This window comes from Leptonotus elevatus, chromosome 16 (genome assembly GCF_054856555.1).
Source record: "Leptonotus elevatus isolate MCC_2025b chromosome 16, RoL_Lele_1.0, whole genome shotgun sequence".
Taxonomy (NCBI): domain Eukaryota; kingdom Metazoa; phylum Chordata; class Actinopteri; order Syngnathiformes; family Syngnathidae; genus Leptonotus; species Leptonotus elevatus.
This window is the reverse complement of record NC_141254.1, coordinates 11,015,642-11,043,265: the sequence shown is the minus strand read 5'-3', so window position 1 is coordinate 11,043,265 and position 27,624 is coordinate 11,015,642. Positions and strand designations below refer to the sequence as shown.

The 27,624-nt window shown below is 40.2% G+C and overlaps 3 protein-coding genes and 1 pseudogene across 5 annotated transcripts; 3 read left to right on the top strand and 1 right to left on the bottom strand.

Moving 5' to 3' along the window:
- Positions 1-955: 955 nt before the first annotated feature.
- slc22a5 (solute carrier family 22 member 5) lies at positions 956-5,123 on the bottom strand. The gene is made up of 10 exons (XM_086098638.1): positions 4,488-5,123; positions 4,315-4,418; positions 3,360-3,514; positions 3,120-3,291; positions 2,924-3,050; positions 2,546-2,634; positions 2,253-2,467; positions 1,522-1,704; positions 1,300-1,435; positions 956-1,186 (listed from the first exon to the last, which is right to left on the bottom strand). Exons 1-10 carry the CDS (start codon positions 4,875-4,877, stop codon positions 1,075-1,077), a joined length of 1,683 nt encoding a protein of 560 aa, XP_085954764.1. The 5' UTR covers positions 4,878-5,123; the 3' UTR covers positions 956-1,074.
- LOC147160713 (organic cation/carnitine transporter 2-like) lies at positions 1,367-17,108 on the top strand (annotated as a pseudogene). The gene is made up of 11 exons (XR_015097400.1): positions 1,367-1,389; positions 6,490-6,980; positions 8,844-8,947; positions 9,159-9,313; positions 10,753-10,924; positions 11,000-11,126; positions 12,398-12,489; positions 13,203-13,417; positions 14,336-14,518; positions 14,641-14,776; positions 15,699-17,108. The product of XR_015097400.1 is annotated as an organic cation/carnitine transporter 2-like (transcript).
- Positions 17,109-17,315: 207 nt separating this feature from the next.
- On the top strand, positions 17,316-23,648 carry LOC147160712 (solute carrier family 22 member 4-like). Of its 2 annotated transcripts, none has more exons than XM_086098465.1 (11): positions 17,316-17,610; positions 18,618-18,800; positions 19,316-19,419; positions 19,499-19,653; positions 20,171-20,342; positions 21,207-21,343; positions 22,449-22,536; positions 22,597-22,811; positions 22,901-23,083; positions 23,185-23,321; positions 23,400-23,648. In XM_086098465.1, exons 1-11 carry the CDS (start codon positions 17,404-17,406, stop codon positions 23,454-23,456), a joined length of 1,638 nt encoding a protein of 545 aa, XP_085954591.1. In that variant the 5' UTR covers positions 17,316-17,403; the 3' UTR covers positions 23,457-23,648. The 2 variants fall into 2 exon arrangements, with proteins under 2 accessions (XP_085954591.1, XP_085954590.1); XM_086098464.1 differs by having other exon boundaries at positions 23,388-23,648.
- Positions 23,649-24,347: 699 nt separating this feature from the next.
- On the top strand, positions 24,348-27,108 carry ufm1 (ubiquitin-fold modifier 1). The gene is made up of 6 exons (XM_086098762.1): positions 24,348-24,413; positions 24,517-24,573; positions 24,959-25,016; positions 25,269-25,308; positions 25,886-25,918; positions 26,818-27,108. Coding segments are annotated over exons 1-6 (294 nt in total). The 5' UTR covers positions 24,348-24,411; the 3' UTR covers positions 26,922-27,108.
- Positions 27,109-27,624: the final 516 nt, after the last annotated feature.

Below are 27,624 nucleotides of genomic sequence, written 5' to 3'. Positions count from 1 at the left end.
CATCTGAGAGAGAGAAAAAAAACAACTAAGATGTCCTCATCTGTCAGGGGTAGTTAACCAGCAACTGTCGAGTCTGCACTTATTACTTAGAGTGATAGAGAATGCCCCTGTCTTGAGGGAATTGGCCTTGGACGATGTCTTGGAAAATGTGTTAATCATCAACAAGTCGCTGTACAACTGTCATATAATGCTTACTCACTCTTGACGAATTAGATTTTTTTCTCTCTTCAAAACAAGCTAATTGTGATTAGGTGCCGCATTGGAGTTCTCCAGGTACATCACGGTTTATTGTTTCTGTATGTCTCATGGTGCGCTTTTTAATGCTTAGATAACATGGTCTTATGCGTCAGCTTTGCACTGTCAGAGATACAGTAACAGTACCAGAGTACAATTATGTTCCACAGGTAGTTAAAGTTGACGGTTCTCTGGGTGAACAACTCCAAATCCAACCTAAAATGATGGTTTGGAAGTCAAACAAAGATCTAGAATTTAAACCAAACCTTGACAAGATTGCACACCAAATTGCAAATCACTTGCAGTTCAGTCGTACGGTTTGATTTGGCTCTTGGTTTTCATTTTGAATAGCGAACAGATGAACCTGCAATCTGCTTTGATGATCAGCTCAGTGTTGCTGATTAGGCATGCAATGTCATGTCTGCACTGGCCTTAGCAACGGTGTCTTTCATTTGACGTTTTTAGGAAAGCCTCCATACATTTATGACAGATTAGGATGCATTGCACTACACAACTACAAACTACAACCACCACCGTCTAGAATATTGATGGTAAACTCACGTTGTAGCCAGAAATTGTCTGAGACCTTGTTACTGTACAAAACAGTTGAGATTGTTGAGATTTGGTTTTATTTACATGTAAAGTAATTAAAGACAAGTGAGGTATCCATGGGTTTTCATGTCAAACACAAATGGAAAGTTCTACAAAGTAATTATCAAAATGCAAATCAGCAGCCATCAACCAATTCAAAAATTCTAAGATTTCAAGTAAAAAAAGAAAAAAAGAAAAGGAAAACTCAGATCTTTGACACACAAAATTTAATCAGTGCTATGTGGGAAGCTACAGAGTAAGACTTTGCAGGTCACTTTTGGCTTCATTTTGTTTGTGCAGGTTTCCGCTTCCTCCGTTTTCCGCATACCGGCAGTTCTTTTTTTTTGTTCCACAGCAAAACCTAGAGAGACAACACTGTTAGGGTGGTCACAACACAGAACAGATGCACTGCATACTCTCTGTCTGTTTGTTTCTTATATTATGTTGTAAATCTTTAGAGCAAATTAGCCATACCCTTGCCATTTCTGCATCTGTTCCAGAGTTTCCGGAAGGTCTCTGTTCAAGGTCTCTGGAAGGAAGATGTTGACCACACAGGAGCCTATGGTGAGACTTCCCATGAGAATGTATGGCAGAGCCTTGTTGTAAGTGCCTGCAAATGGAAAATGCAAAATGTGTTTTAAAAAAAAAAAACACGACAAGTGCGATAAAATACGGGAGCATGATAATGTGACAAGCCTAAATAGATGACATAGGGAGCTGTGATGCTTCCGATGCGAGCGGCCGACGAGCATATTCCCATGCCAAGGTTCCTGAGCACGGTGGGGTATATCTCCGCTGTGTAGATGTAGACTATACCAAAGGCCATGGTGAAGCCAAACTTTCCGGTCATTTCCAGAGCTAAGGCCACATACTGAAGACCTGGGAGAGAGAGCGACCCAAAATCCCCCAAACTTTTACCATTAAGTTGGAAACACAATAATTCAAAACGTCTTATTAATAAATGGAACACACCTCTTAAAGTCCCTGTAAATTGAAAATGAATGTCTTATAAGTTTGACAGACCCTAGAGAAGAGTGTTTTTAGCACACTTACCAACCCTGTCAAATTTGAAGAAAATATCGCTGTTGTTTGCTGAACCCACTGGTAACTGTTGAATGCCAAACATCTTTCTTACATGTAAACATCCCGATATGTCTGAGGCGTGAAAATATATGCGATTAAAGCCTTTGGTGGCTAGAATATATCCCACCGGATCCTCATGTTATCCACTAGCTAACTCTCGAGCTAACTAGAGCTCAGCTAAACCCAGCAACACATGCTAGTCAGCCTGCGGCTCACACTTCATGAGACATTTGAGCACATGCTTCCTGCCGTGTCATACATTTAGAACCAAATCTGTGTATTCGCTTCACACAGACTTGAAAGATTTTGGCATAGTGCTTGTGTGCACTACGCCCAAGACTTACTTGCCGGAATGAACTGGATGAGCAGCAGGACTCCTCCACCGATGACCAGAAAGGTGGACAGTAAAGCCCTTCTGGGACATCTCTTCAGGAGCCACGTGGACACAACGTAGGCGGGTACCTCAATAGTCGCCGACAGGAAGCAGTTCATGAAGGGGTTTCCACTGAGGTTGGATGTGTTCAGGGATAAACCAAAATAGCCCACATTGATGGCCATCCTGGTTGGGATAAGACGGAAAATTCAGCAGCAAGCATTAAGCTGTTGAAGTTCTCAGTCCATTGTTGATCGTGCTCACCACAGAACGAGACACATCATTGTGATGCATCTTACGTTCTTGGATCTCAGGACGTCAAGCATGGTGTACGTCTTGCTCGGAGGCAGCGACTGAAAATGCAATGAGGACCAAAATACATTGTCAACGCTTCTTTTCAAAGCCAACGTTCTGAACGTTACCAACATTGGTTATTGAAATGGACCTGTGAATTTCCTGTCTTTTCAGAGGCGGGGCATCAGCTGTGAGAAAAAGGAACCATGGAAAAGCCATGACCCAGTTTGACCCTTCCTACTCTGTCTTTTGTGTAAACTGTATTTGTCGCCATCTTTGCTATGCTGTTACGTCTCTGCGGAAAGTTAGTATGAAAGCTACTTGTAAAGTGCCACACGGATACTTCACCTCATATCCTCTGAAGATAACGAGCGGTGCCTCGACTTTGTTCTTCCGGGCGGCTTCTCTTACAATGGTTTCGGCTTCCGCCACTCTACCCTGAGTGATAAGCCACCGGGGAGACTCTGGGATGAACCTGCATGCACACAATTAAGAGTTATGACTTTAAATCCCGGTAGCTTCTTGGGGAACTTGGCTAGCGTACCACCACAGAGGGATGTAGACCACAGAGGTAGTTGATAGAACGGCAAGGAGGGTTCTCCACTCCCTGATGCTGTATGCAATCCATGGAAGAATCATGTAGCCGATGCCGTAGAAGAGGAACGCCCCGAGTGTTGTGAAGATCACACGAAGTGTCTTGCTCAACACCTCTGTTCCTGTCCAGGATGAATAAGAAGAGACGCCGACTCAGGACAGACACGAGGCGGGATAAACGAGACCGTACCTAGCACGAAGGCAGAGATGTAGAGGGAAACCTGCGAGGCTCCGACAAACACGTACATGATGCAGAACATCCTCCACGACAGGGAAAAGGACTGCAACAGGACCGAGATGCACTGAGCTCCTAGAGAGATGAAAACGATCTTCTTTCTTCCAAACCTAAAGAGAGAATAATGATGGAAACTTGGGGTTTTGTCCCTTGATGTCAAGGCTTACCAAAAATGTACGACAACTACAGATTTCTCATATAATGTGAATATTAAACCACTTGCCATGATACAAGTCAAATCCTTTGATCCAAGTTCTTATAGCTTTTTACATACAGACAAGTTATTTACAGATGAAGCTACTACTGCTCATATTTCCGGTTTCACTTTAAAGCTTTGTCTTCGCCAGATATTTTTTGCTAGACTCTAACTACTAATAGTTGGGAGTGTTGAGTGTTGGGGATCAAATGAACGATGGTTTGGAAGAATATTTGCCAAGTGTGCTTCTTTCTTGTTACTTAAATTCGCAAAAGTTCTAAAACTCAGGCTGCCTGCTGTTTGCACCCTTATGTCACACTCTCTGACCCTGCAGCTGGCCACAACTCCGGCGTGTTGCCTTTGCCTCACATGGTGGGGAAAAGGGCAGCTGGGGGGGGTTAAGGTTACACTATAGGGGGTTTTACAGCTGTCAAAGAATAGCATTGAGAATGAAAAGGGACGCCTCCAGCAATCTCCAAGATAAAGTACTTAGTCACTGTTAGCTCATCCTCAGTCGATGTAATTGAAACATTGCAAGACAAATGTTATCGATAGTGTACACCAACAGCAGATGGCGCTGTCTTGTTGAATGAATGCAACAGGCCCGGGCCACCACATGCACAATGCTCACAATATCTGCATTCCTATCCCTGCATTATTAAAAAAAAAAAAAAAGAGAGAAAGAAGCTGAGCTGATCATTGGGGATGAAGTACCTGTCAGAAAGCTGGCCTGAGATCAGCGATCCCAGGAGATATCCGACAAACAGAGTAGAGGAAGCAAAAGGAACTTTCCACTGGTTGTCACAGACCAAGTCCCACTGCAAAGACACGTGCAATAAATTCTAAACGAACATTTTACATTGTTGTCATGTGATAGGCATTCTGACCTCAGTGACAATGTTAGCCTGGTATATGTCTTTGCTGTAACTCCAGCCGTCCAAGCAGTTCTCCTGCTCCAGGCCCGTGAGGTTTACGTCCGTCCCCGGAGCATATCCCTCTGCTGAGAGGTTCCGGACCACGTCCAGCTTGTAGCGCCGACACTGGCTGCGTACCTCACGACCGTCTGTCTCAGTGATGGGAATGATGGCGTCCTGCCACGCTGCCGTGAGATTGACCTCTGGCACGAGGCAGCGGTGCTCGGGGGCCGCCCCAACGAAGACGATGTAAAGCCCGTTGAATCCGGTCGAGATGAACATGGTGTTGAGAAGCATGAAAGTAATCCAAAAGTAAGGTCCGGTCTGGCCCAGGAAGGCTGTGTCTTCGTTATAGTCGCCCATGTTGGATGGTGCGTGTGCTGTGGTGACTCTCAATCACTGAGCAGGACCCTGAGTGGGCCAGTGAATCCTCTCAGCCCCAGCAGAGCATTAAAACCCCCCTTTCAAGACGAACCCGCTCTCGTCTGGGGAAAACAATCAGGACTCATAGGAAGAGAAGAGTAAATGATTTATCCAGACACATCCCCTCGACCGGCTGATTTGATGTACTCGGATATGATCAAACGCTTTTTAAAAAAATGACCCAGTCCATCTACGTTAACCCCGTCCCACCACCGCGGCCACTTGCACAGCAGAGTGTGAATGTTTGCTCCAAACAACATTCCACACTTTTAAATACTCTTTAGACGTGCACGTGCTTGTACTCTGAATGGTGCTAAGTAGCTTTCAAGCACCCAAAAGAACTGTTGTAAGGCTACGCTCAGCGGAAAAACGCCATTTCAAAGTTCAGGAGAGTTTATGCTTAATTGTTAACATGGAGCAGTGCTAATGTAAAACGTAGGTCACATTTAAAATAAAAACACACAATCATTTCCTCAAACCTGTTCATCATCCTCATGAACAAGGAAGAAGCCAGCGAGCTAACAACACTTTGGTTAACAATTTCACCAGGGCGGAAATCTGCGCTGTACCGAGTGACATTGCGCTTGCATATGCTCATATAATAAACACCTTCGGCAGAAATGACTTTGCGTCATCAAAAGACACTCAGTTTTGGCACAGGAAGTGGCAAATTGGCAATGAAGAGATTTACTTATTAAGCCGCACTTGACCCAGGTCACAAACGACTGTTTTCAAACATAGATGATCCCATGGTATAGCAAATAAATATATCGTCACTGCTATGTGAAAAACACTTAGGTCCATATTTTTTTTTAGGTTTTTGGGGTAAAACTGAATGCAGACATCCTAAAAACTTAAAAAATTTAAAAAAGGAAGAAAGAAAATGGACACAAGTGTTTTTCACATAGCAGCGACGATATACAATTATAAGCCAACTATTGGTCAAATGAAGAGTCTACTTCAATCTCTTTATGTTATGCCTTGAAATGATAAATGTCTACCAAATTTCAAGTTGCTCAGTAAAACTGTTTCTGACATTGACAATGAGTTATTAAGAGTTCCCTGTTTGACGGCAAGTTATCCAACTTTACCAATATACTCATGCATTGACGAAAACTCAGCACCAAGCATATGTCTCGTATATGTGGTGGAAATTTGAGAGCATTATGGCAAAATCTTTTGGATGGTTTGTCTCTAAAGAACCACCTGGAATGGCCCAAATAGCCCTGAAAATTATTTAAATGAAAGAAAAAAAAATGAGATTTTTTTTGTAGGTCAAATCATGATAGATAGCTTGTCTGCCAAATGTAATGTTCCAGAGAGAATCTGGCTTGGGGCTGATATTTCTTGCATAGATCTCAACAAAATCAGTATATGGGTCTACTCTTGACTGACGTGGTATGCCAAATATTATGTTGCCAAAATAAACTGGGTTTGGTTGCAACGTTTTCTTAAGTCTTTTCCTCATGTTGCATTTCAGTACCGACATGAAACATCTACTAGTTAAAGGTGGACTTGAGTTAATGTTGTGCTTTTGTGTGCGTGTGCGCAGGAGAGTATGTGTGAGGGTGGTGGGATGGTTTCACTTGAGTGGACCAGTCCTAACAAAAAAAGAAAACTCCACTCCAGAATCAGCCGCCAGCGTACAGCATGGACAGCGTGAATGACTACGAGGCCGACACGGAGTTCTTGGGGGACTGGGGGCCCTTCCAACGTCGCCTCTCCCTGCTGCTCTGCATCACCATGATCCCCAACGGTTACGGCAGTCTGGTGGTGGTCTTTGTGGCCGACACACCGGCCCACCACTGCCTGGTACCCGCGCATGGGCTAAACCTGACAGAAGAGTGGCGCAACGCCAGCATCCCACTCGAGGAGGACGGGCGGCCCGCAGAGTGCTCCCGGTACCGTTTGGACACTCTGCGGGCTTACTCAGAGGCGGGCTTGCTGCCCTCCGAGGTCAACCTGACCGCCGTGCCCCGAGAGGGCTGCCTGGACGGGTGGGAGTACGACCGCAGCATCTACACCTCCACCATTGTGTCTGAGGTTAGTCACATTTTGAGGTCCTTGGAATCCCTCAAAACTCATTCATTAATCAATTCGGGGAATATTAGGTCCGACACAAGTCTTACTGATTGATAAGAAATTGAGTATGGCGGACCAAAACTGCCCAAATTCAAAATAAATAAACAAATGACTAAAAGTGAAAATAAAAACTGATATTAAAAAATGTATTTTATATTTATATATATATACATTTGTATTTAATTTTTGAATTATATTTTTATTTTCACTTTTAGTCATTTATTTATTTATTGATTGATTTAGTCATTGATATGTTAATTCAGGCAGTTTTGGGCCATACTGCCAGGATGAAATGTTATTCAAATGAGGGGGCGGTCCTAAGCGTGTCTTGGGTTGGACTCCGCCGTTGGAAACTGCCTTTCAATGGTCGAGTGAGCAGCTCGGCGAACAAGGAAGTCACGCCGCCTTGCATTGTAGAACTCCAGCAATGGACGACTATCTTGTCCACTGTCCCCACAACTTGCGACTTGAGTTGCTCGACAACAAGTTGAGGTGACAGTTGACCAGATAGTCGTCTATTGCTGGACTTTTTGGGGATTTCATTTTTGAATTCTATTTTTATATCCATTTTTATTTTCACTTTTTGTTAATTTTTTTTTAATTTTGGCAGTTTTTGTCCTCCATAATTGAGTATACATGTCAGGATGCATGAAAAAGTCTCAGGGTCTAACCCTAGAAATTCAACAGGAAGTTAGCCATTTTGGTTTGAAGCATCTAATTTGGGGCAAATTGTGGGGCTTGCATTGGTGAAAATCGACAGCAGGTTCACTGATCAACATGAAATTCGTTGGACTCTTTGATCATAACTGAATGCAAAGAAAATACGGAATTAGTCCAATTTGAGGCTTTATTGGAAAATTAATTCTAGCTGTAACTAATACGAGTGACACCTTTTACTCGCCCAAAATGCTGATTCATCAAGCCTTGAATGAATCAGCAGTGTGGTGGTCGTAACATGCAAAAAAAGATTTACAAAAATGTGCCTCCTAGTTTGACTGATATTGATATGAAATTTTCTTGGAATAGTCTATCATAATACGACACATACAATAATCTCAGGGACCCATACCTGAAATTGAATGGGTTTTTGGTCTGAAGCAGCCATTTTAGTCTGAATTCCAGGAGTTGCCATAAAACGCAAAAGGATCACTGTGGATCTTGGGAAAGTTTGAAAAAAAAAAAAATCAGCCCCCTAAATCGGTTTCGCCAGTTGTCATCAAATTGGGTTGGCTTGTGTATCGTAGTGTACTAGGGGCTGCGTGGATTACTGGTAAAGGGGTGGTCTCCTAACTCAGAGGTTGTGGGTTTGATCCCATGCTATTGTGACTCCGTCGAAGTGTCCTTGAGCAAGATACTGAACCCTGAGTTGCTCCTGATGTAGTAGGTGGATTAGTAGGCAAATGTAAAGCGCTTTGAGCGCCTTGTAACTTAGGTGGAAAAGCGCTATAAAAATGAAGTACAATTGACCAAAACAGTCTGCAGGATTCATGCCCAAAACTGGACACAAAGTCCACCATTTTTTGACTGAAGCAGCCATTTTGAGGCAAAGTCCTTCTAGAGAATTCATAACAAGCCCAATTAAGCCATAACAAGAATTCCTACTGTGGAATTCGCCCAAATGAGCCCCATTTTGAAGACCGGTGGTTGATTAGGTTTGACAAAGCCTTCACATATACTCAACCTAATGTGGCTGAAGAATGGCGTCAAAGTTTAACCGTTTTTCAGGCGCATTGTTGTGAAAAGGGGGTTGTGTCAACTTGAATTTGTATTGCGTTGAATTTTTGGGTGTATTTTCGGTCCTGCGTGTGCGCGTCTGTGTCGCAGTGGGATCTTGTGTGTGGGCAGCAGTGGAAGAAGCCTCTGACGACGTCGCTCTACTTTTGCGGCTTCCTCGTCGGATCCTTCCTGTCTGGCCAGCTCTCTGACAGGTTGATGCACATGCACCGTATTCTCTGAATTGCTTCATTGTAATTTCATGAATTTTACCCATTGATTGCCGGTAGCTATAAGTGACTGTTATTGAAAAAAATCCCTAGATTGTATTGCTGCTATACATTTTTAAATCACTTAAAAAAAACTTTCCTCCATTTTGCGCCACGTAGCTACCGGTTGATTGATCTTACTCTATGCCTTGTTCAGGTTTGGCAGGAAGATCGTGATGTTTGTCACCCTCGCCAGCCAGACGTTGTGCACTTTCCTCCAGGTCTTTACTCACTCCTGGATGGCTTTCTCCATCCTGTACTTCATCGGCGGCATGTCGCACATCTCCAACTACCTGTCCGCCTTCGTGCTTGGTACGTGTCACAAACGAACGCTCAGGAAATCCTGAACAGTTTTTCCCCCCAAAAGTTTCTTTAGTAAGAAGTTGTAATCTCCGAAATATAGTCTTAAGGACACACTTGCACACATGGTGTATATGTGACTTACTCTTCTTGTAAGATTCTGACTTTTTACCTGGAAAAAATAGGGCTTGGTATCAATTCTGATTTCCTGAATCGATTAGATTTCGAAGAGTTCAATTCGATTCGATTATTCCCGATTCGGTACACTTCACTACAATCTGATATTGATTAATTATGGAACATCAATTCTTCTTAAATATCAAGGACGTGATAATAATAAAAATAAACTCCACAAACATTCCAAATTAAATTTTGCGGCGGAGGCAGTAAGTGGTTAAATGATTTAGTAAAGCTTATTAAAAGGAACCCCAACTGTAATGACAAGTTTTCTCTATATTATTTATTTGGTTGTTACTAACATAACTATGAGATGTATTTTTCAAAAATAATTTCCAGTTTCATACGTTTGGTAGAAACTTTATTTGGATGTACACCGCCATTGTTATTTATATTTATTGTTATAACAGTGCATAGTGACGTAGAATGGCGGATGGCTCTCTGCCGAGCAATGTGAAACGTCTATAAAGAAAGCAAGTTAAGCCTCGTAGCGTTCCTAAAGAAACAACATTCGATCGGGAGAGTCACCCTCCCCCACGCCGTGCTCTCGTTGTTCACCAAGCGCATTCAAGAGTTTTGACCGTTTCTGTAGGAACGCTTACCTTGCTTTCTTTATAGGCGTTTCACAGCCTGCCGCCATTCACATCACTACGCACTGAATGCGTTGCGACGTAAATAACAATGGCGGCGTACGTCCAAACAAAGTTCCTACAGAATGTATTAAACTGGAAATGATTTTTGAAAAATAAATCGTTATGTTAGTAACAACCAAATAAATAATATAGAGCAAACTTGTCATTACAGTCGGGGTTCCTTTTAACTCATTCACTGCCATTGACGACTATAGACGTCAAAGATCCATTTGAAGTGGGCTGGCAGTGAATGAGTTAATGGAAGTAACGTGTTATAATCACTTTCCGCGTTACACAACCGTTGACATCAGCAAGGATGAGATAAAAATATTTTCACAAATCTAATTCAATAATTGTAAATATAAATTAAAAAGATTCACAATTGTCTTAAAAGTGCAACGTGTCAAGTCTTTCACAAATGTAAAAAAAATGTTTTTAATTCATGTGAACAGTAAATAAAATTAAAAAAAACAGTAAGATGCAAAAAAAAAGAAATTATGGGAAAAAGATATTAAAATACTAAATTCATGGTTTTATGAATTGATATCAGGCTCGAAAAGTAATATCGATTTGATATCGATTATTATATTTCTTAAACCCAGCACTTTTACCAATGAGTGAGGTGACAGGTTTGTCTTCCAGGTACGGAACTCCTCAGTCCTAAAGTGCGGCAGTTCTTCACCACGGCGGGCGCGTGTTTATTCTTCGCTTTGGGCTACATGCTGCTGCCACTCCACGCCTACTTCCTGCGAGATTGGAGGATGCTGCTGCTGGGCATCAGCACGCCCGGCTTCCTCCTCTTAACTCTCTGGTGGTAGGTTCTGGTGCGATTTCATATCCTGATGCCGATTTAGCCGCCCAATTCTTTGAAGCTCTTGTTACCTCGCAGGTCAATCCCCGAGTCTCCTCGTTGGCTATTGTCCCAAGGAAGGATCGCCGAGGCCGAGGCCATTGTGAGACGCGCCGCCAAGAGGAACAAAGTAGAGGCGGCGACAGAAATCTTCACTCCCTTGCAGGTTAATGTCTGTCTGTGCACGACAATGCTGAACAACCGTCGGGAAGAGGAAATTAGTGCTCAAATGATCAATGTAGAGTTATTGATTTTCAAACGCTTATCTTGAGGATCAGTGGTTTATATTAGTTGTAACTCACAGGATTTAAATCATATTTATATCAAATTTTTTTGTGGTATAATCTTCAGAGAAAAAGTCAGAATTTTCAGAAATGAAATGGAGATTTTTGAGAAAAATAGTATGATTAAATTTGGGTTTTTTTTTGTTTGTTTTTTAGAAAAAGCACAGCATTTTACCAAAAAGGCCCTAACTTTACAAGAATGGTCTTTTTTTTATTATCAGTTTTTTATATTTAAAAGAAAAGCTTTTATATAAACAATAATGCCATATTTTTTGCCAAAGAAATCAATATCCTCTGTGAATTTTTTTGTTCCTAATTTTTAGGAAAATAAAATCTTTTTTTTGGTAGGATAATAGTAGACATTTTCTCAAAAACTAAGACTGTAACCGGAAACTAGAATTTCCAATAAAATTTTAAAAATCATCTGAGAAAAATGTTTGTCTTTCAGGAAATCATGTCGTAATTCTTGAGAAAAATATTGTTTTTTTCGGTAATAAAAAATTTCAGTTGGATTTTTACAAAAAAAAACAACCTACAATGAACATTTGAAAATCAACAACTCTAAGTCGATATTTTTAGGACTGACTTTCTGTTGATGACGATGTTAGTGAGATTGGCCATTTTGAACATACAATAACATACATACAAAGTCTGACTTTTCTTTCTTACGTACTTTTACAGTGTATACCGTCCATACGCACTTAATCCCAGCATGTCACAATCAACCATTAAGACACCATATCTGCAGAAGTTTTTGCTCTTGTAAGAGCTTTTGTTGTTTGTTTTTGCCCTCCTTATCTGGTTCACTGCTCAATGTCCAACTCTCGACAATAATTGACACGCTGTCGCACGCGTGTGTGCGCGCTTATAAGTGGAAGCCAGCAGGGGAGGCAGAGGGCCCGCTGGAACTGGAATGTCTGGCAAAACGTACACTCTCTGACCCCCAACATGTTACGACCCTCAGCCTAATTTTTGCGTGTGTAGCGCCACTCGCAGAGTCCAATGAGAGTCGATGCAAAAACTAATTTACTATTATAAAGATGTTAATACTAATGCTCATATGCCATATTAGTTGTACCGTATTAAATAAGAGTTTGAGTATGTGTGCTCTTATTGAAATGAGCGTTCATTGACAATGTTTACTGTTCTGTAGAAAGAATGTGGCTCAGAAAAGACGTACAACATCTGCGACATACTCCGCTCTCGCAACATCCGCTGGATGTCTGCTGTGCTGTGGTTTGTCTGGTGAGTTGTGCACACGCACGCACGCGCACGCACGCACACACCTAATGACTTGTCTGGTGCTGTGAGGCTCAAAAACAGAACACAAATTTGGTTCTAATCAACCAAGGACTTCGAAAGACACACTAGGAAAGATATAGATTTAGGAAAATTGTTGCTATCCTTACAAGAATAAAATATATATTTTTTTACAGAATTAAAAATAAATAAATGATAAAGCTGGAATTTTGTGTGATAAAGTCTTACTGGAATAAATATAATAATAAATATTTGTTTGTGGAAAACCATCAGAATCTTACTAATTTGTTTTTTTTTTAAATGTGAGGAAAAAAATCACATATTTTTGCTCTTTTTTTTTTTTTACCGGAATTAAGTTATTTGACAGAGAAAGTTGGAATCTACCTAGAAAGGCAGACTCTTCGGAGAAGGTGTATAATGTGTTTAAATGTGTTTGCATTCTTTTAAAAGTGTGTTCAAAGACATTAAAACAAATTACCGGTAAGAGCCATAAATGCTTTAAAATATACCAAGAGAGTATTTAAATAGGGTATATCTCTATCCAGATCTGGAACCTATGAACCATTTTCAGTCCATCGTGAAATTTCACCCGAAAGCCCAATCTGTATCCCTCGGAAGAGGATGGATGAATGCAAGCCCAATATCCCAAACTTTTTGCGAGCAGTGAATGAAGCGGCGTCCAATCCCCCTCTCCGCAGGAACACGATAGCCATCGCCTACCTGGCCCTGTCGCTCAACACGCCCAACCTGCACGGCGACGCCTACTTCAACTGTTTCCTGTCGGGAGCGGTGGAGATCCCGGCCTACATCATCACGTGGCTCATGTTTCGCCGCTGCCCTCGTCGACTCACCATGGCCGGTAGTCTCTTCTCTTCGGGATTCTTCCTCCTGGTCATCCAGCTCTTTCCGGCAGGTACGGACCCCCCCCCCCCCCCCCCCCTCCCCGCCAGGCTAAAAATCCTTACACACTAAATTTTTGGTTAATAATTACTTATTATTAAAATGGGTTAATTACTGTTATTTGGCAGATTGGGTTGAATCCTTGCTCCCTATCAGAATCAAATCCTCAACCAGGTGCACTGGGGTATAAATAACCCAGCATTTACTCGGGCCCCATTTGGACCCACTGCTGGGTCAGCTTTAGGGCTACAAAGTATATGGAAAAAATATTGTCGTCACATTTTTGAGCATTTTGACTAGTGATTGACCAATATGTTTTTTTCAAGATCGATACCGATTAGTAGTCAATATTTCGAGCCGAAATTAATTTGCAGCAAAAGAGAAAATATTAGCGTCAAAATTTAAAAAATATACTTTTTCTTTTCATTTTAAACATATAAAGAATTGACATCTTTGTTTAAAAATTATAACAAAAAATGCAAGAAGTTTCCAGGGTCATCAGCATAAGCTAAAAAAAAAAAAAAAAGCAAGTAAATAGCTAACTAAAATCCTACTGTAAATATTTTTCCTAAATTTCACCATCATTTTAAATCTTTTTCTTTTTTTAAATAAAAAGTCTAGGGAGTTCCCAGTGTCAGCATCTTTTTTTTATAAAGTGGAAAAAGATACCAGCTTCATCGGCCTTCAGATTCCTAAAAGGGCAGATGATTGATAATCGGCCGATAATCGGGCTATCCCAAATTTTGACCCACAAAATACTTTGAAAAAGTACTCTCTTCTTTGATTAGAAAGTTTGCTTCCAGCTTTTTCCATTCTTTAGTGTTTAGCAGTAGAACTTTAGTCGACTTGACTTAAAAGTAGTTTGTTGTTTTTTTAAATTGTGCTTCAAACAAAAACAAGATTGTGACGAACGCTATCTCCCCGCCGGCAGACCTGCACTGGTTGGCGGTGACTCTGGAGATGATGGGCAAGTTCTGCCTGACGCTGGCGTTCAGCCACACCTACGCATACTCGGCTGAGCTCTACCCAACCGTGCTGAGGAACACGGCCATGGGCGCCTGCTCCATGGCTTCCAGGATCGGCAGCATCCTCGCACCCTACATCCTCTACCTGAGTAAGAATCAGCGCGAGTGTGCTGTAATCTCTCTCTCTCTCTCTCTCTTGCTCACTCTCTCTCTCTCTCTCTCTCTCTAACTTTTTGTCCTGCCTGGCGATTCGTTACCTCATTTGCCACAGGAAGCTATTCGGTGTCGCTGCCGTACATCCTGATGAGCGTCTTGATCACCACAGCGGCGTTGCTCAGCTTCCTGCTGCCCGAGAGCTACGGAATGCCCCTGCCGGAAACCCCCGATCACACGCAGCCCTTCCCCGGGTGAGCGGTCGCCGGGAGACCGGCCTCCCCGTCGCCATCCATGTCGGGTCAACGCCAACGTTTGTGCTCAAGGGCCACAAATTTTTTTAAGCAGCAGACGGGCCAGGCCATTAACCTGAACATATTGTTGTAAAAAAAGAAAAAGAAAAGAAAAGAAAATTTGACTTGACTTCGCCTTTAATGAGTTAATGAATGAATAAAAAATAAATGAACAAAAGTTAAAATGTGTAATGTTAAAAAAGTATTTTATCAAAACTGCTAATTCCCATAGATTTTTTTAAAATTCTGAATAAATGTACATAATTAAACAATTATTTACTAAATTACATGTTTAAAATTGTCAAATCTAATGTCTATGTATAATTGTTTATTTTCATCAAATTTTTTTAACAAAAAAATCTATTTGGCCCTTTATTTAATTCGAAATGAATGAAAAATAAATTAAAGGAAATACATTTATAAAATGTTAATTATATTTTTAACTCATTCAAAGATAAGATTTTTTTTCAACTTTAATATCTATTAAATGTACAATACTATTTTTTTAATCAGTTTTAATAAATTTATTTCTAATTGATAAATCATACAATAAAATGCATTTCTATAAATAGTTAAACGGATGTATGTAAAAAATATTAATTTTACAAATATTTGTTATATTCACAAATTAACCAACTATTTGAGGAGATAAATAAATACATAAATACATAGATTTTTCATCAAACAATTTTAGAGAAAAACAAATTGATAAATGAATGCTGCAAATATTACAAGAAATCTTAATAATGTTAACGCTTGTTTAAGAATAAGCGTTAACATTATTAAGAACGTTTTAAGAACGCTGCCCAAGTCCGTACTTTGCCTACTCTTGGTCAAATGCTGATTTTATTTTTTAAGGTGTAACTCTCTTTTTTTCCTCTAGGTGCTGCCGAAAAAAGCATCTACAAAAGCACACACACCAAAGAAGAAGAGACCTAAAGGAAGTCCATTGATGTCCAGTGAATGTGTAAAATGTCCCTAATAGAAATCATTCCAACTATTGATAATTAGTGAATTTGGGATTTTATTTTTATTTTATAACAAGATTTAAATGTGTTTTTACACCTTTTTATTCTTCTTTGGATGTAGAAATAAACATACTAGTTGTCATCCAGAACTAAATATATGTATAATGCGTACCATACATGTACACAATTCAGTTCTACAATTTATCGGTAAAATCCTCAGTGTGATAACACAGTTGGTTTGCAGTTGGAGGTTTTTCGACTGCCACTGTACAGAAAGGTCACGCTGCAGGTAACCAAATTGGGTTATGCGTGTACACATTGCGTGTGTATGCAAATTTTCACTGAAGCAATACCCTTCGCTCCCGGCTGTTTTACTGGATTTTGACTGATTTTGCAAGGCCCACAAAATATTGTGTTCTATTGCTATAAAAACATGAAAGATTAGAGTCTCTTCTTTCATCGGGGAAAAAAAGCACATTTCTATCTGTTTCCGTTTTGTAGCAATTAGCATTAGAATATAGCTAAGTTTCATCATTATTCACTAATCTGTATAGAACCGTGGGTAAATGAGCTTTTTTCAACATAGCCTTGGTTGATCTCTTTTGCTCTGCTGCCACCTGCTGGCCGTTTTTGTAATAACTACCATGTCCTCAACCGTTCTCTGCAGTTGAAATGCTGCATCAAAGTCTTCTGTATGCTCTAGCATTTTTTTTTTAAACAACGTATAAATACGTCTTTGAGACACTTAAAACATTTAAAGCAGCTTCCTATTTGCGACACCATGACGCAGGTCCCGGATGTTGCGTTCATAGTCCCGCATAGTCCCTGGTCAAGTAACTTATTTGGGGGAATTATCCATAAATGCAGCTGATGTATATACATTTGTTTATTTTTATAGCTGGATGGATGTTTATTTTTTACGCGAGAGAACACTCACACTCCCTGAGGCCATTAGTGTTAATTGTGTGCAAGTGTGCACAGAAGTTCACAGATTCAATGTCACGGGATGAATCATGATTATTTTGGCACACAAGCATTCATTTATTTTGCCTTCGATGATGATGATGATGATGACGTCAAAATCCACATTTATATTGCATGACTTTAAAGTGTCAGAAATTGCACTTTAAAACATTTTTTAAAAAATGACATGAACAATTTAGTCAAATATCAGAAAATGACATAAGTGCAAGGCAAGACATGTTCAAAAAAATGCAATTGTTTAAAAAAAAATGGTTATAGATTATTTTCCCATGTCCTCAAATTTTTATTGTAAATTGGTCATATCATATCATTTAATGCTAATGGCCTTCCTTGTGTTAGTCTTTCTACACAGGTTGTTTTGTATCTCAAACGTTATGCAAATATAAAACATCTTATTATAAATTCAAATGTGTTTGTTTTTCTTTTCTTCATTTTTTGTTTGCTCTGCTCTTTAATGAATGTTTTTAACTGTCACACAAATGTCAAAGGAAGTCCAAAGTTTGCGGGGGGGGGGGGGGGGGGCGGATCTACCAGATGGGTTGCCAGAAATAAGTTACTTGTCCAGGCCTGTCCACCATTTCAGTGATATAAAGACGTTTGATTGTTACACCCGAAGAAGTCAGACGGACACAGACCATGCGGGGCTACGAAGGCAGCGTGGACTTCCTGGGAACGTGGGGTCGCTTCCAGCTGATGGTTTTCTTCCTGCTCTGTTCCACAACCTTGCCCAACGGGACAAGCTCCTTCTCGCTGGTGTTTGTCACTGACACGCCCCAGCACCGATGCCGGATTCCCGAGGCTAACCTCAGCCAGGAGTGGCAGGATGTTGCGGTCCCTTTGGAGGTACGCTTTTGTTGTCATCTGTCACTCAGCATTCACTAAAACATAAACAAACAAACACCAACAAAAAAATAAAGTCCAAAACAATAAGAAACACTCTGTGCTATGGGAAGGAATCTTTATTTGTTTATTTATTGTAACAAATAGCAATGTTCATTTCTCAGCCTTCGCATTACAACCAAATGAATGCCTATTTCTCAGCATTCGTTCAAAAAGTAGGAATTTATTTGATGCATGATTTGAAGGTATGAATGTTCACCTCACGGTGTTCAAATAAAACCTTAGTGAATGCTTATCTCTCTCTCTCAGCATTTATACAAAAAGGCAAAAGGAATATCCACTTTTGGGTGGACATTGTAAAAGTTTAAATTCATCTCTCAGCATGCATGAATGTTTATCTCAGCATCCACACACAAAAAAGTAGGAAGGAATATACTGTACATTTTTTACTTGATATGATTCTTCTTACAACATTCGCACAACATTAACCTTTTATTTCAGGGAGCTTAGCAGATGTTTTGCTAAAATGTGACGTGTTCAGAAAATGGATGGATGAGTATTTTACATTTTATAAAAAACATAAAATTACCTTTACCTATGTAAACACGTATGAATGGTGCTCTCTTAGCATTAACATAAAAATTAAGTTGGGAGTTTTCCTATTTGTGTTACATGAATGCTTGCCTTTGCATGAAATAACACTTAGCTTCGGGGCAATAACAATGTTGACGTTGACGTGCATAAATATTGACCTCTGGCTAATATATGATTTGATGTATTTATTCTTTGTTTAACCAAAGTACAGGAAATAATGAAAGTTTTCCATTTACATTGTATACATTCTTATAGTTGTGTTAGCATGACTCCTGATCTCACAGCATTTTGCCCGATGTTCTTTCTGACACAAAAATGAAGTAAGACTATCCATTTTTCACGACAAGCTGTATTGCATGAACGCTCGTCTCTCAGCATTCATTCACACAAAACATCCACATGTGTTATCTTCCAAGGTGGTGGACGGAGAGCTGCAGCCGAGCACCTGCCGCCGCTACCGGATGGACGTACTCCGCAACCTCTCGGCCGGCGGGCTGCTGCCAGGCCGTGACGTCAACCTGAGCACCCTGGCGCAGGAGGACTGCGCCGACGGCTGGATCTATAGCACCGACGTCTACCAGTCCACCGTGGTCTCCCAGGTCGATTAAAAAAAATAAATAAATAAATAAAAAGTTAACTTGAACCATGAAAAATATGAGAGAAAATTCTGATTCTTTGTAAATAGAATACTTTTTTTTTTTAATCAACTTCCAAAAATCAGAAAGAATATTCCCCACTATTAATAAGTATAGGCGTCTCTCCTTTCTCATTTGGGGCGATCTTGCGAGGTCGCTGGAAAAGCCATCAAATGGGTGATACTGCCCTTTAATGGATTATCCGTGCAATGCATGTGTCCAGATCATATGCAGTACGTCAGGGTTTTAATGGGGAAAAAAATATTACACTCATGAAACAGAGGGCTCAAAATGTCTTGTATTTAATATGATACGTTTGGCGTTATAAGGTTAATACTTCAAATAAAATAGAGTTTAGTGATAAAAAAAAAACAACAAGGTGAAGAATTATAGCCCAGTCTTACTTATCACCATCAAAGTGGCGAGGGGGGAGTTAAAAAGACTTAGCAAAAGTGACACCGTCAATTATGTACTTCCAGTTTGACTTGGTGTGCAACCAGCGTTGGAAGCAGCCCCTCACCGCCACCATTTTCTTCCTGGGGGTCCTGGTGGGATCCTTTTTTTCTGGAGTGCTTGCTGACAGGTACCAGCCTGGAATCAAGAATTCACAGGAAATAGGTAGCTGATGACTGTTTGGGACCCCCCCCCCCTCTCTCTCACAGATTTGGCCGTAAGCCGGTGCTGTTCGCCACCATCATCATTCAGGCTGTGTTCTCAGTGGCGCAGATTGCTGCACCGTCCTGGGAGGTGTTCTGCATGCTTCTCTTCTGCACCGGACTTGGCAATATCTCAAACTATATCTCCTGCTATGTGCTGGGTAAAAAATTTTTTTATTGTGGATGAAGAAACTTGTACTGAAGACAAGCTGTTTTGAAGTCGATTCCCTGAGCGATATTAGAGACCTGAGCAATATGGTCATATTTTCCTGGTTCTCTCCAGAACTCGAGCAGCAGCATTCAGTAAGGCAGCTGTCTGTGAGAAGGCTTTCACAGTCGTAATAATAATAATAATAATAATAATAATAATAATGCATCGGATTTATATAGCACTTTTCTATCTAATCAGTGTAACCTGCTGGAAACGTGCACATTGATTTGTCTCTCCAAGTCAAGTGAGGATATTCCTTTCATTTTGGCACCATTTTCTGATGCTAAAAAGTTGTTGCATTTAACATTTAAAAAAACAGACAGCATAAGTGTAATAATTTTCTCATTATTTTGTATATGACAAGAAAGGAGACCAAAGCACGTTTGGTTTCATGGAAAATAAAGCAAATCCTAAAAGGCGAAGAAAAAAATACTCCATACTTAAAAAACGTGTCTTTGCTGGCGCAGGCATGGAAATTCTGACAGGCAACGCTCGGGTGATTTACTCATCAATGGGCGTGGGTCTGGGTTTCACCTTCGGGTACATGACGCTGCCGCTGTTTGCCTACTTTTTCCGGAGCTGGAAGACTCTGCTGCTGGCCATTGGGCTGCCCGGCCTCTTCTACATTCCCCTGTGGTGGTACGCACACACACACACACGTTTATTTTACTATCTTTGTGGGGCCATCTCATTGACATAATGCATTTCCTAGCCCTTCCCCCTAACCTCAACCATCAAAAATGATTGCCTACCCCTATTCCTTACCCTAACCTCAACCATAACCCAATTCAAACCTAAACTCTAAAACCAAGTTTTGACCCTCAAAAAGAGGTCTAAACTTGTGGGGCCCAGCAAAACGGCCCCACGTGGACGGGTGGACGCCACAACTCGGTGAAATCCCGAAATGTTGGCCCCACTCTGTAACAAAACCAAGACCACACACGCACACCTAGCCCCTTACACTAACCTTAACCATCACAACTGACTGCCTTACGCTAACCCTAACCCAATTCAAACCTAAACTCTAAAACCAAGTTTTGACCCTCAAAAAGAGGTTTGGACTCATGGAGACCACCAAAATGTCCCCACAAGGACACGTGGTCCCCACAATGATAGTCAAAACGAAGAAAATGGTCCCCATGAAGTGATATAAGTAGGGTGACTTTTTCAGAGGAGTCGGTTTCGAAACGAGTAAAAAAATATGTTAAGTGCATCTGGCAATTCCCAGTCATTAATTCCTTCTACTCTAATAAGTTGTTTTCCCTTATCAATCTAATAATTCATGGATGCCGCCTTAATGCCTTGCCAGGCTGCTCGGAGGTTGCCACTGCTGTACTACATTTCTAGTTTATCCTTGTATTTTGAATACAACACGGCATATTGTTTTTTTTTAAGTTAGCCGGAGCGTTGGATCAGCACAATTTTCAGTATTGTATAGACACGTGAAAAATCGATTACAAATTCCCACCTCTGCATGTGTTTGTGTATTCATGTGTGTGCCAGGATCCTTCCAGAGTCTCCCATGTGGCTGCTGTCTCAAGGCCGAGTGACGGAAGCTGAGGCCATTATGAAAAAAGCTGCTGAGATGAATCGAGTGGTTGCACCAGAGAAAATCTTTGGCAATTCGAATTTGCACGCAAGTTGGACTTTTATGTTAATACACTCGCTGGCACTTCATTAGCAACATCAACACATGTGCTGTGTTGGGGGTGGGTTAAGAAACAGTTGAGCAGTTGAAAGATGCTAGCAACAAGTTGCTAGGAGCTAACCAGGCTAAGCGCTAGCAGAGTGAGTAGATAAGAGCACAAAAAACAATAACAACAAAACAATTGCGCTAAAGCTAATGATGCTGTTGGAAATCAGTCCTTGATTTCTGCGTGTTCAAATAAAATTCAAAGTTGAAATATGTGAACAAGTTTGCTAGCTTTTATTTCAGAGTCTGAAAGACATCAGGGCCTGCTCAATCATAGCATTTGACCCACAATGTGTCCTTCTCAAAGTACATGCATACATTTATACTGAAAACGTTCCCACCCCCTTCATTGACAAAGAAGTACCTTTTGCCCCTCCAGGCATAGCCCCCCATGTGACACTTCCTGCTAGCCCCCCCCCATAAAACCCCACACAGAGTACAGCCTTTGAGGAAGAGATTGTGCCCCCCCCCACCCCCTTTTCATCTTGTCCTGTCAGCAGAGTGAAATACAATTAGGTTATCTTCCATTCAGTTATTTTAGTCCACAACAAATGTGGGTAAACAATTGGCTCCTGGAGCCTCCTGGCACCAGAAATTCACGCAGGCGGCCTTTTGGTCAGACACCTCTTATTTAGATTAAATCAGACACCTTACTTCCTCAGGGAAGAGAACAAAGACTATCGGCCTTTTGGTCAGACACCTCTCATTTAGATTAAATCAGAAACCTTACTATGACAGGGAAGAGAATAAAGACTATAGATAAACTAACATATGGGGAACAGTTGTAACATATCTAACTAAAATCAAAAACACTTTTGAAAATATAAATTGAAACAGAAAAACAATGTTAATAATCCAACAATGCTAACGGCAGATTGGAGAGTTGCTAAGGGCCATTCAGGCTAAAAACCCGGCAGTTTCTAGGAAGGTTGCTAGCATCACACACCAAGAAGGAGAACAGATAAAAAAAGAACATAAAACGGAGTGTGGAACACATGCTTGTTAGCATAGTGGTTATCTGAATGCTATCAATCATTGTACATTGTAGGCAGATGAGATACAAGTGGAGCGCTACACTGTTTTGGACCTGGTGAAGAAAAGAAGCATCGCTATTACGACCATCCTTCTCTGCTGGGTGTGGTGAGTTCACACCCATCAAAAAGGTACGATCACGTGTTGACGGATACGAGTTGTTGGCAGGTTCGCGTTGAGCATCTGCTACTTCGGCCTGTCCCTCAACACGTCGCAGCTCCACGCGGATCCGTACATCAGCTGCTTCCTGTCCGCTGTGGTGGAGGTGCCGGCGTACATGAGCTGCAACCTGGCCATCCGATACCTGCCGCGACGCTTCGCCGTGGTGGTCGTCTTCCTCATCGTGGGCCTGGGGCTTTTCTCCATCCAGCTGGTACCTCGCAGTGAGTGTCACGCCAAAGCCAAAGAGTTGAGCTCAGCCATATTGTAGTTCAAAACCAGTATTGATGTTGTTGTTGTCCTTCAACCTCAGGCATCCTGGGTCTGGCCGTGGCCTTGGAGATGTTGAGTAAGTTTGGCGCCACGGCTGGAACGTCGCTGCTGTTCGCTTTCACGGCTGAGCTGTACCCGACGGGCCTGCGGAACACAGCATCCGGGACCTGCGTCATGGTGTCACGAACGGGAAGCTGCATTGCGCCCTTTGTCATACAGCTGAGTAAGCACTTTTTTTTTTTAAAGGGTGTTGGGGTTATCTAAACTTTCATTTTAACATTTTGCCTATGACTCTGCCACCACTTTTGTATCGGTACGGCACAGACGTCTACTTCAAGTATCTGCCATATATCACCTTGGGCACTGTGGCCATACTTTCTGTCCTGGCCACGCTTTTCCTACCAGAGAGTTTTGGGCAACCGCTTCCTGAGACCCTTGAACATATGCAAAAGAGGAAAAAGGTGGGATACCTTGTTTTTTTTTGCTACCAAAAACACTGTCAAATGATAGAAAGTACAACATGTTAGTTATCTATACAGGGAGTCCTCGGGTTATGGACGAGTTCCGTTCCTACGCTGGCGATGGTACACCATTGAGAGGAGCACTATGATGGTCAAGGCCTTGAAAAAAAAATGCTGGAAAGCAGAGCATAAGTGGAGAATCTTCAAATGTCTACAAAAATCTGTGATATGTTATAATGATAACTTGTACATAGATTGTATGCATGTATTTTTAGTTGTGTATGTTTGCTTCTACATTCATTGAATAATTAAATATGTAAAAACTCAGTAGCGTTGAGTGTGAAGCAGGCGAGAAACTCCATACCATTTTAATTTTGTGGAAATGAGAGCAGGTTAAAATAAGTGTTTGTTTTTTAAAGACTCTAGGCAACGAGGAAACCAGCGTCTTCACCAATGCAAAACTGAAAACACTGCCATCTTCAGGCCAGAAAATGCCATTGCTGTTTAGGTTTGATAATATAGGCTGATAGAAGGGAGCGCAACGCTAGAGCCAACTTCAGCGTCACTGCTCGTTTAAGTAATCCATCGTTTGTAGAATACATAACTAATCCGCACATATATGTATAATATAGCATATATGACATATGTTACAAATTATATTCCTAGTTCTATTCATATTGTGTATATTTTTTCTAAAAAGAAATAATAATGACAATTAAAACATATATTAAAGTAAATAAAAGGTGTCTCAAAAAAAATCTGCGTTTAAATATAAAAACAAATACACAAGACAATTTTAAAGCGTGGTTGTCAACGTCATTTTGCCATTTAAGGTAAATATTAGTAGGCCGTAAAGAATGCCTGTTTCATAAGAATTTAACTAACTCACCTTCTTGTATTATCCATGTAAAAAAATGTTTAATTAAAATATTTTAAATTATATTAAAAATAGTTAATTATTGTAAAACACCAAATGCGCATAGTTATGTTATCCCAAAATCAACCTAAATCGATGACGTGTACGGAGGGGTCCTTCCGAACTTCCGGGTGTGTGTAAACAGCTCACAAGTCGAGTCGCCTCGTCTGAAAAATGTAAGTTTCGACTATTTTACCTTTGACAATCTATTTAATTATTTAAGAAAATACGCGTTTAAAACTGAGGTGAAGACTGTGCTATTTTTGTGCACTTGTCCAGGTCTAAAGTCACGTTTAAAATCACGCTGACGTCGGACCCCAAGCTCCCGTTCAAAGTGTGAGTACTTTACACTGCGAATAAAATCCATTCAAAATGTGACTTTAAAGGATTCATCTTCTATATTTTAGTTCAATTTCTCTTCTTGTTTTACTCTCGGGACGTTGTTTGAATGTACATATTAGTAGTAGCTCGTCACTTACAGCACGACTTTTAGTGCAAGCATATGCTAGCCACCAGTAAATGTACCGATACATGCTAACTTAAGTATATACAACAAAAATCTTTTCAAACTTGATGTGTAGGCAGGAGCTCTCGACACATGGTTTGGCACTTACAAACAATGAAAGTCAATTTTCCATGCTAAGATCCATGTAAATACAACTTGAAAAGCAATCCATTTGCCTTTATAAAATGCAGTATTGTAATGTTTTTTTTTAAATAGATTAAGTGTCCCAGAGAGCACCCCGTTCACAGCAGTTTTAAAGTTCGCCGCCGAGGAGGTAAGACAACTTTCAACCCCTCAAGCCACTGTTCTTCAAAAAAGCAAACTGGCAAATTTAGTTTCTGCTTAAAAAAACAAACATGGGTGGAATCAGTTTCACAAACTAAAAGAAGATTCAGAGAATATCCCCAACTGAGATCCAGTAATATTTGTTTCATGTTTCCATAATACTTTGTCTGGAATTGCAATAAGCAGGTTCACTGTCTTGAAAATGTGTCTTCATGTCATTTCCACATGACCGTCTGTGCAGTTCAAAGTGCCGTCAGCCACCAGCGCCATCATCACCAATGGTGAGTTCTTGCATTGTCCCCATCTGACGTGACGTTGAACCTTTTTGCTCGTGCGTACTGCTGAACAATTAATCGAATTCAAATCGACATCTTTGTTTATCTTTATTATTTTTCAAAATTGTTCAGCCCTACATGCGTGGCAGGAATACACTTTCTATATATTACACAATGTAATGTTTTTGGGTATTCACGACCCATCATTGAAGAGTGACAGAAACAGAGTCACACATACAGTCTGTAATGTAATTTATCAATTACCCACTAGGTGGCACAACTACATTCTTATTGATAGTTATTTTTTTCCCATCCTCTATTTAATAATGAAGCATACAAATGACTGAATGAAAATGCCAGGTAGGATACATTATGGTCTTCAGTATTCCTATTTATATTTAGAACATTTTTAATGCATTGTGGCGGGTGATTGTAGCTGCTTGACAGTGAGTGTTACCAGGTTAGCGTTTATTTTTGGTTGTTGTTCTGACAGCATCACAGCTGTATTGGCCATTATGTCTGTAATCGTTGTCTTCATTTTCATGACATGTTTTATTTAACACATGACATTTTCTCCTCGCAGATGGAATCGGAATCAACCCTGCGCAGACAGCAGGTGAGCATTGATGTGCATTCATTTTTCAATTATACCCTACAGTGCTCACACACGAAAAGAAGACGTATGAGTCTTCAATGAACTCAGCATGCATGTTTTTGGAATGTGGGAGGGAAGCATGAGTAGCCGGAGTAAGCTCATGTAACATGCAAACTCACAGAGGAACCCAGATTTGAAATCAGGTGCATGCAAGGTTTAAGACAATATTTTTACAAGTGAATTTATAATTTTTTGTTCAATATTTTCTACCACATTATTTTTTGTGCAACAAAAAAATGTTTGAATTTAAAAAAATATATGTAGAATTTAAAAATATATATCCATTTTAACTAAAATAAATGTAGTTTTTTTGTAAATAACATTATTATTATTATAGTTTTTATTTGATTAAATAAAAATATCCACACAAGAATGTAGTATTTTATTGTAATGCACAGTAAGTAATATTTTAAAATAATGATATTATCCTAATGCAATATTTTAATGGAAAATGTGTTTAATATTTTAATAACAATTTTACAAAAAAAATAATTATTTTAATGAGAAAAAATATACTAATAAAATGCATTTATGTTAATACAAATATGTAATATCTTAATACATTTTTTTAATTTAAAAATATATTAATGTTAAGATATTTGGTTATTTTTATGCAAATATAAGTAAAATATCTGTCACATTTTATACAAAAAAATAGTTGTTTAAAAAATACATCATTTTTACTTTATGGAAAAATAAACTTTTTTTCATAAAACATAACAAAATGGTGTGCTGTTTTGTCACATTTTAAAGATGATTCAAATCTGCTGTCTCAACAATCCCGTTGAAAGGTGGCACTCTTCCTTCACGTTGTCGCTGTGTCTGTGCCGTCCTCACATTTTTCTTCCGCGTCTTTGCAGGCAACGTGTTCCTGAAGCACGGCTCGGAGCTGCGCATCATTCCCAGAGACCGAGTGGGAGGACGAGCAGAGGGATGCTTCTCATCTCCGCCGAGGAGACCGTGACCCGGCCTCGCCTCGCCTCGAGTCCTATTTATGTACTGCTCTTCCGTGTGCGTTTGTGTGTAGATGTACATTCGTAATGACACGCCGCACGCTGCCCACTTAGCATCCTTCAGTAAGTGTATGTAAACAACATCTTCATTTTTAATCTTCATTAATGACAATAAAACCCCAGTCACATGACACGCAACACCTTGGACCATATTTGGTAACTCATTACACATTCCGGCCTCAGGAACTTTTGGGGAACCTTTTGTCAAATCTTAGTTCCATGCTAATTTACCAGGACTTAAAGAAGACCCTGCAGGGTGGTGGTGTAGTACTTTCAAGATCGAACCAGTGGTGCTACAATTGAAAATTCAAATATATACGTTTAACCACAGACAATTGTGACTTCATCATTGTGATCATAAGGTTTTTTTTCCTTTCTTTTGAAAAAGTGAATCATACAAATTTTTGATTGGTGGATATAAAAAGTCCAAACACTCCTGGATACAAATGCCATGTTTTTGTGATATAAAATAAAATAAGAAGAAAACTCATTTAAATTTTTTAATTAAAAGTCATCTTAGCCATCACTTGGCCTTAAATAAGCTTTAAGTGGCAAAGCTACTCATAAAAAAAATCTGAAAAATGTTCCATTGATTGAGATTTTTTTTAATTCCAAAAATATCCATTTGCACTGCTCATATTTGTCCACCAGATG

What these genes read in the sequence shown, in the direction of transcription:
- slc22a5 (XM_086098638.1), bottom strand. Translation starts at nt 4,877, where the DNA reads ATGGGCGACTATAACGAAGACACAGCCTTCCTGGGCCAGACCGGACCT. An exon ending in GTCTACATCCCTCTGTGGTG is followed by an intron (nt 3,051 to 3,119) that starts GTACGCTAGCCA and finishes GTGTGCATGCAG; the next exon opens with GTTCATCCCAGAGTCTCCCC. An exon ending in TTATCTTCAGAGGATATGAG is followed by an intron (nt 2,635 to 2,923) that starts GTGAAGTATCCG and finishes TTGCATTTTCAG; the next exon opens with TCGCTGCCTCCGAGCAAGAC.
- LOC147160712 (XM_086098464.1), top strand. Translation starts at nt 17,404, where the DNA reads ATGCGGGGCTACGAAGGCAGCGTGGACTTCCTGGGAACGTGGGGTCGC. An exon ending in AGTCCACCGTGGTCTCCCAG is followed by an intron (nt 18,801 to 19,315) that starts GTCGATTAAAAA and finishes ATGTACTTCCAG; the next exon opens with TTTGACTTGGTGTGCAACCA. An exon ending in TATCTCCTGCTATGTGCTGG is followed by an intron (nt 19,654 to 20,170) that starts GTAAAAAATTTT and finishes TTGCTGGCGCAG; the next exon opens with GCATGGAAATTCTGACAGGC.
- ufm1 (XM_086098762.1), top strand. An exon ending in CAGCGCCATCATCACCAATG is followed by an intron (nt 25,309 to 25,885) that starts GTGAGTTCTTGC and finishes TTCTCCTCGCAG; the next exon opens with ATGGAATCGGAATCAACCCT. An exon ending in CAACCCTGCGCAGACAGCAG is followed by an intron (nt 25,919 to 26,817) that starts GTGAGCATTGAT and finishes GCGTCTTTGCAG; the next exon opens with GCAACGTGTTCCTGAAGCAC.